This window comes from Battus philenor, unplaced genomic scaffold, assembly GCF_028537555.1.
Source record: "Battus philenor isolate CCGP_79_NKW_IND1 unplaced genomic scaffold, ilBatPhil1.0.hap1 SCAF_4, whole genome shotgun sequence".
NCBI classification, from domain to species: domain Eukaryota; kingdom Metazoa; phylum Arthropoda; class Insecta; order Lepidoptera; family Papilionidae; genus Battus; species Battus philenor.
In genome coordinates this window covers 1894940-1902334 of record NW_027181704.1, presented here as the reverse complement: position 1 = coordinate 1902334, position 7395 = coordinate 1894940, and the positions used below count along the sequence as shown (strand labels likewise).

The 7395-nt window shown below is 39.7% G+C and overlaps 2 protein-coding genes across 2 annotated transcripts; one reads left to right on the top strand and one right to left on the bottom strand.

Moving 5' to 3' along the window:
* Nucleotides 1–276: 276 nt before the first annotated feature.
* Nucleotides 277–4238, bottom strand: LOC137928928 (uncharacterized). The gene is made up of 3 exons (XM_068771933.1): nucleotides 4137–4238; nucleotides 1000–1599; nucleotides 277–888 (listed from the first exon to the last, which is right to left on the bottom strand). The coding sequence occupies exons 1-3, from the start codon at nucleotides 4236–4238 to the stop codon at nucleotides 277–279; spliced, it is 1314 nt and encodes a 437-aa protein (XP_068628034.1).
* LOC137928899 (bombyxin A-3 homolog) lies at nucleotides 3407–5439 on the top strand. Its single transcript, XM_068771904.1, has 3 exons — nucleotides 3407–3439; nucleotides 4589–4787; nucleotides 5264–5439. Exons 2-3 carry the CDS (start codon nucleotides 4589–4591, stop codon nucleotides 5437–5439), a joined length of 375 nt encoding a protein of 124 aa, XP_068628005.1. The 5' UTR covers nucleotides 3407–3439.
* The last annotated feature ends 1956 nt before the right edge of the window (nucleotides 5440–7395 follow it).

The following is a 7395-nucleotide window of genomic DNA, read 5'->3' as shown; positions in this document are numbered from 1 at the left end:
CTCGCTCTTCCATACATGGGGCAGCAGGTGATCAGATGCAACACAGTTTGGTCCACCGCGGGATCACAAAGGCAGGAGGGACTCTCTTTGAGTTTGAACCTGTGCAGGTACTCGGAGAATCCCCCGTGCCCCGTGAACATTTGGACCAAGACTGTGTCCATCTGAATCTCTCGTAGAACGCGATACGCTTCATCTACGTCCGGGAAAAATATCCGCGTTGTCTAAGCCGTACATCCATGCGCATACCTCCTATCCCATTCGCCAAGCGTGTCCAGCCTAAGCTGTCGCTTGACAAATGAGATGGAGCATCATCTCGTATTCCGGTTTCTTTTTACTTTTCAGGGCTGCATCCTTAGCCAGCTGGTCCGCCCTCTCGTTGCCCTCTGTGCCTGCGTGCGCTTTCAGCCAGTACAGTTTCACTTCCTTTCCTTTCTTTCTCGCATCCATCACATTCTCTTTTATACTGCACGCTAAGGGATAGAGGGTGTCAGATTTTGCGACCGTTTCTATGGCGGACCGTGAGTCGCTGAAGATCGCTACTCTTTTCTGCGAACCGCTGGCTGCATGTCCTGTCGCATACATCAATGCCAGCAGCTCTGCCTGGTATACTGTGCAGAAGTTTCTCAACTTGAGTTTTTTGGTCTTTAACTCTACGGCGTCCCGCGTGACGCAGAACGCCGCATCCACTTTGTCATCTATGCTGCCGTCGGTGTAAATTGCCAGATCGGTAGCCCCAGTGGCAAGTTGGACCTCTTCCGCGTTTTCCCCCAGACATGAGAACTCCACACCAATTTGAACAGACGGGTGTGGTAGTCTCAGGAAGCTTTCTAGTGTCTCCAGTTCTCGGTCGCTCGGGAACAGCTCTGCTGCCTCCTGAACCTTGAGATCCTAGGGGAGCAGTCCGGCCAGTATTAGGGCCGAGTGCAGTGAGGCGGTCCGGTGGGTTTTCGCGATTTTTCGTGCGAACCCCCGCTGCACCGCTTCGAGCTGCCTGCGCACCATCAGCTTCCTAGCTGCCGGCGCCCATGCACTCGCACCATACAATATTATAGGTTCCAACACCGCCAGATACATTGTCCTGATCACCTCGGAATTCAGGCTCCAAGATACTTTCGCGGCCCTGCACAATTGACGATAGAGGCCCTCGGCCTTCCTACAGACATTTTTGACGTGGCTGTTGTACGTCAGTCTATCGTCGATCGTGATAACTAGTATCCGGACTTCCCTTGTATGGCCGAGTGGCTCACCTCCCATAGTCAGTAATGGGGTGTCGTATTTAAGCTTATTGGTTAGCACCATCACCTTTGTTTTGTGAGGTGCAAACCGCAGCTTGTTCTTGACTCCCCATTCATGAATATGAGCGAGAACCTCATTGGCCTTACTCGAGATGTCTTGAGCCTTCTGCCCCGAAAAGACCAGCACAACTTCATCTGCGAACGCTTGCCAGTATGTTCCGCCCTTTACCACCTCTTCCGGGAGGGGGTTAATGAGAAGGGTCCAGAAGGCTGGACCCCCCACGGACCCGTGCACGCACCCCTTGGTGGTCTCTCTGGCCCACTCTGCCCCCGCGTACCGTACGGAGCATAGCCCTTTCCATTGCTATCTGTTTCACCTTGCGCTTTTTTATGAGGCTCCTTCAGTAAGTGACGTATGTCATCACCGGCAAAATGCCTTAGTCAAAGACCTTCGTCTATAAATATTGCGGTATTTGGGACGAGTGGTTCTAGAGCAGCGATTCCCAAAGTGGTCTATATCGACCCCTAGGGGTCTATCACAACCTGCAAGGGGTCTACGTCAGCTAAAAAAAATTTGGGGGGTCCATGTCATGAAAATGGGGGTCCACGATAGTGGATCTCAACACATTCACTGATAGTACCTATTTAATTACATCATACTATCTTATAATATCAAAACATTTAAATTATTTATATGTATGTTTATAAAATTGTGTAAGTTGTAGGATGTTGGTATAATAGATTGGTTTAGTTGGTATAGTAGATACAAAATTTTATTTTGAGTAGTTTTAATTTAAATTCAATTAATAAATGTATAAATTAACATGTGTTTTTACATTAAGTTTTTAACACTAAACTTCACTACAGTTAGAAATTTACAGGAAATCAATATCAGGTAAGTAGGGGGTCTAACCAACACGGAAAAACATGGCAAGGGGTCTACGACACAAAAAAGTTTGGGGAACTCTGTTCTAGAGCTTCCTGAACGCTGTCCAACCCAGTTGGATTCAGCGAGTGATTTCTTTCTTGAAGTTGGACATACCAAGGCGGATGGTTTGTCGCAGGTATATTGTCGTATACAACTTCGAGCGTAGCACCTTCGAGTTTATGAGTACGTACCACATGAATATTACGAAATTACATTTATATAATAAACATTGAAATGGCCTGATGGCGACCACGCCATTCTCCAAGTTTGCTATGATCAATGAAATCTTTTCTCTCTCCTCTTCTCTCTTTCTCTCAGGAATGGAACCATCTTTGACATTTTTTTTTAAATCTAACAATGGCCGCATTCTAAACATATCGTTGAAGACTAAATACACATGTATTATAATTAAACTAGCACACAAAGAGTTAAACATTAGTTTTTTATTTATTTATTATTAAGCCACTTTAATTTTATATCTCGTTTCATCATTTATGGACCTTAAATTTTTTAAAATTTACAGACCGAATTTTGTATTACAATATGTACTAATTTTAAATTTTACTTAAATGTAAACGTAAGAGAGTCCAAGACATATTTTCAGGTTTGAAAAACATTACCTCTGTAAAGAAGCTTGTTTTTAAACGCTTAATTAAAAAATATTTTCTTTTATAAAATACATGTAACTTAAACAGGATGATCGGTAACAGGTGTAAAATATTTACAGTAGTGTATGCATAGCTCTAGACTTTATAACGCTTTTTTACTATATTTTCATTAAGTTATTTATTACGTAGAAAAAGGTTGATTTTTATATGAAGTGTACCATATATTAATAATCAGAAAATAAGTTATATATTAACATTTTTAAAGCTTTTACATCTAAAGTGATAACACTCAAGGCTGCCTTCTGAAACTCCGTCGAACTTTCAGCTCTTTGATGTTGAATTTTTAATCCAAATGTTTCGTATGTATATTTTTAGATAGACTTCTTGGTTTAAATATATATCAAAAGAGGTTTAAATCGTGCAATAAAATTATTTTGTTGTCTGTAGATAATTTCAACAGATTAGTGAATCGTCGACTTACATGATTTATTCATTTTTCCAGCAAACGTTGCACGTTTCACGTCTCATTTAGCAATAACATACACCCTCACTTGACATGGTGTTTAATATTAATTATGCTGGTACGCCAGGGTATATAATGGCAAATATCAACCCCTTAAGCACATTCGATTCAGGTGAGCCGAAGAGGATCTACGTAGATTTACAAGGTAAGCCATAAAACCTTTCTTTAATCAAGCCTTTTAAATTATTATAACCTTATTGTAATCTCTTTTTAAGTACATAATCTACAGCAATAATATGACGAACTTTGCTATTATTTTGGCTCTAATAGATATGTTATTTATAAACATATTTATCTTTTTTCTTTACTATTATTTTACCGATTAAAATATGTTTACATATAATATCAATTTATTAAATGTAATCTGTATATAAAGAAAAAAAATATTCCTTTAATTCACGTCATAATTTGATATCGAAAATCTGGACTTCCTGAAGGTCATTAGTTGTCACCTCTCTTCGATATCTTCTTGGGAACTTATCTTAGACCTCCATGCTAGCATAAGATGGACCAGATTAGTGGCCCTGTTCTGCCGGAACTAAGTGATTGAGTTGCATTCATTTAGCTCTTGAAGCTTCATTTAATTTTATTTATTAAGAAAAGGCACGTCAACAGCAATAGAGAATTTTACATTAGTTTCATCAAAGAATGATCATTTAACGAAGATCTTTGATCAATGTGATGCCGGTGATGACACAAGGATCCGAGACGTAGGCAAAGCAATGGTTATGCTCGAAGTTTTGCTGTGAGATCGAATCAGAAGTAAAGAGATCCACAGAAGAAACAAGATCATCCACTAAACTTGAAGAATTGCTTCTCTTGCAACTTATGGCCGTTGGTACCGAAAGATTCTCGACTGGTGACCACAAGCTGGTAGAAGCTGCGTGGATACGACCCACTGGGGTGGGGTGGACCTTGGATGCAGGCAATGCAGGCCCGGTCATCGTGGAGATCTTTGGGAAAGACCTATGCCTTGCAATGGGCATCCATTGGCTGAAAAGTAGAAGAAGAAGAAAAAGCTTTCTAGATATACCATTCATTAGGGGGGATATACCATAATCGTCACGTTTGGCAAGCGGGTTGGCTATCGCAGTGTGGTGTTGCAGTATGTAGAGGGCGCTGCTGTCTATCCTCTGGTAAATGATCCCTCTGTAACCTCGTACAGCAACTATGAGAAGAAATAAGAAGCTTTTTAAGCTTTCATTGAAAGAAGTAATTTCAAAATTAACTTTGTTAAGTCCTGCCATGTATGTAGGTAGATATATGTTATTATTAATTAGTGCTTTACTTTTAGATGAAGTTCCACCAAATCCTTTCTTTCGTCGCATTCCTGACCATGATTACGTCCGGGCAAGGACACATCGGCGGAGGTAGCCCTTACCAGAACGTAAACCCTCAGGTGTACTGCGGCAGATCTTTAGCGAGAGCGCTTGCGCTCCTATGCTTCGACGAAGATGGATACGAGAAGCGATCTGATGTCGGACCTACTTATGGTAAGTTACCGGAATGTCTGATGATAAAGAACTTTGATTCATTCAACTTCGAGTAAAAGATCACTCGGATGGACAGGGTTTGGGGAGTTCCGTAACCTCGTCTGGTCCAAAATATCGCAATGATTGAAGTCGAAGGTCTTTGGTCTCTTACGAGGGCCTTATAAGAACGCTCAAGTTCATCTAGAGATTATTGGAGGCTATCGGAGCTTCACTGATATGATGATATCGAAGCAGAAATGAGGAGATTCACAAAAGAGCCAAGGGTACTGACGTAACCTGAAGAATTTCTTGGTTCTTCAGACCGGGTTATCGTGGCGATATTTGAGGAAGACATTGCTCCATGCATTGGTTGTCTTTCATCTTATTGTTTACGATGTTTACCATCACCCTTTATATTTCAAAACCGTCGATATCCCCGTGTACTGTTATAATTTTTTAGTACGCTTTCTCTGCTATTATATTCTTCATTTTCACAGGCTCGGTTATGCCACCATACTACAAGGAGCAAGAGATGCAGTTGGCTTTCCCGTGGAGCGCTCCCAGCAAGGCACGAGGCATGTCATTCCCGTCCCGAGGAAAGCGATACCAGGGCGTGGTCAACGAATGCTGCAACAAACCCTGCAGCGTCAACGAACTTCTCTCTTACTGCTAAACCATGTGAACACGGCGGACTCGATCTACATACACATATACTGCAACATATTTACTCTGTATTATTATATACAGTTATATAACCTATATATAGAACCATGTAACCTTTATATAACGCGTTTTTTGTAATCATAGTTGTAATAACTGCTTAACATAAGATATATTTATTATGATTTTATTGTAACATATATTATTGCTTCAGCAAAAAAGTTTTTTTTTTCAAACTCTTACTCCTTGTAAATCATTTATATATGCTAATGCTTATACTTGAGCAGCGGTAGACTGAGACTATCAGAGTTCTCAGGTTCGATTCTCAGGACACAATCTTGTACATTTCACACTTTAGAGTCTTAATTATATAGGATTATCACTTCTCTCAAACGAACATTTAAATGATGGCCACCAGCGTCTTCTACGTACTGTAATATCACACTGTGGTCGCCAACCAGCCTGGCAAGTGTAGCTATTATGGTATATCTCCTCATATATATCTTTGGGAGAGGCCTATATGCTGAAATGAATGTCTATATCTAACCTAACTTATTCAGTTTTGTTTGAGAAACCTCATTTAAGTTAGACACTTAATTTGTTTAATCCAGTTTGGACAACAATTTTTAATCATCTCTTGTATAAAAACAAAGTTATAAGACAAACTGCATCATCACAACCGTAAGACGTTCAAAGCTGGGCATACGCTTCATAAGGCAAACTAAAGTTCGTGGGAAACAACTTGCATCTAGACTTTTGACATGTGAAAATTTTAATATACCTCAGTTCAACTTACCGGAACTCCTCAAGAAAAAATCTACAGCAGAATATTTTGATGAGTTGGCCCGGCACATTGTCCTAAACCTCAAGGCATTTAACGGTCTGTAGAGCTTGGGCAGCGACTTGAAATATAATGTATCAACTAATATATAATTGAGTAAAACTTCCAAATTGTATTGTAAATATGTATAAACTTTATATTTTGTATTTATCCATAAGAGAAAACTGTATAATAAATATTGTAAATAATGGTAAAACGCTGTCGTGCCTCGCAGCTGGGAGAAGAAAGATCCGTATCAAATAGCGGCAACCCTCTCCCAACTGTTTGTGTTTAGTAAAAGCTAAAAAAATATTGTAAAATAAAAACACTAGCGAAATAAATTAGAAGGAATAATAAAAAGTCTGTGGTGGAGTTTAACAGGTTTGGTAGGCAATGTTAGAGACAACACCTAACGAGCTGGAGCACAAAAATTAAAACACTTGGATGAAAGATAGACCAAATTTTATTTAAAATCCGCCTATAACTTCAGATACACCAACGCCTTAATAAATTATATGTTATGCGAATGAAATAATTTTTATATAAAACTTTCATCACTCATTTGTAAATATTATACATTGATTCAAAATTAATATAAGATAGTCTTTAATTTAATATTCTATCAAGCACTAAAGATTTAATACAAATTCACAAACAACAACACGTATGTCACTTGACGCCGTTCGCCATTATTATATTTCATAATATTTTTCGGCGTGAGACGCGGTTTTGACAACCGCGTACAAATCATACGCCGGGCGTCCTTACATTTTGCGCATGCGTAGACCGATGGTTTGACAGATAAGCGAAAGCATTTTGACAACTGTGATTATTTCGCTACAAGTCTTTTGACAATCCGTCATCCGTCCATCTGGCGGGTCTTCCTCGCTTTGCTCGCGTGGTCTCTCCACCAGAACTTCCAGGTCCTCACGGTTATATGGCTTGCTTACTGCCTTTTAATGTTTGCATGTTAGTGTTTATTAAGTATCTTAAACTATTTCCTAATTTATATCATAAACTATTTAAAACTATATTGATTAATAATGTTTCGTGTGATGATATCTTCATCCCTACTCCATATTGTCACCCTCAGGTTGTACGCCAGTATCTGCGATTGCCGTATTCACATCAATGAACCTTGCGATCGCA

What these genes read in the sequence shown, in the direction of transcription:
- LOC137928928 (XM_068771933.1), bottom strand. Translation starts at nt 4,238, where the DNA reads ATGACCGGGCCTGCATTGCCTGCATCCAAGGTCCACCCCACCCCAGTG. An exon ending in CACCAGTCGAGAATCTTTCG is followed by an intron (nt 1,600 to 4,136) that starts GTACCAACGGCC and finishes TGAAACAGATAG; the next exon opens with CAATGGAAAGGGCTATGCTC. An exon ending in CGGCAGCTAGGAAGCTGATG is followed by an intron (nt 889 to 999) that starts GTGCGCAGGCAG and finishes CTGCTCCCCTAG; the next exon opens with GATCTCAAGGTTCAGGAGGC.
- LOC137928899 (XM_068771904.1), top strand. Translation starts at nt 4,589, where the DNA reads ATGAAGTTCCACCAAATCCTTTCTTTCGTCGCATTCCTGACCATGATT. An exon ending in TGATGTCGGACCTACTTATG is followed by an intron (nt 4,788 to 5,263) that starts GTAAGTTACCGG and finishes TCATTTTCACAG; the next exon opens with GCTCGGTTATGCCACCATAC.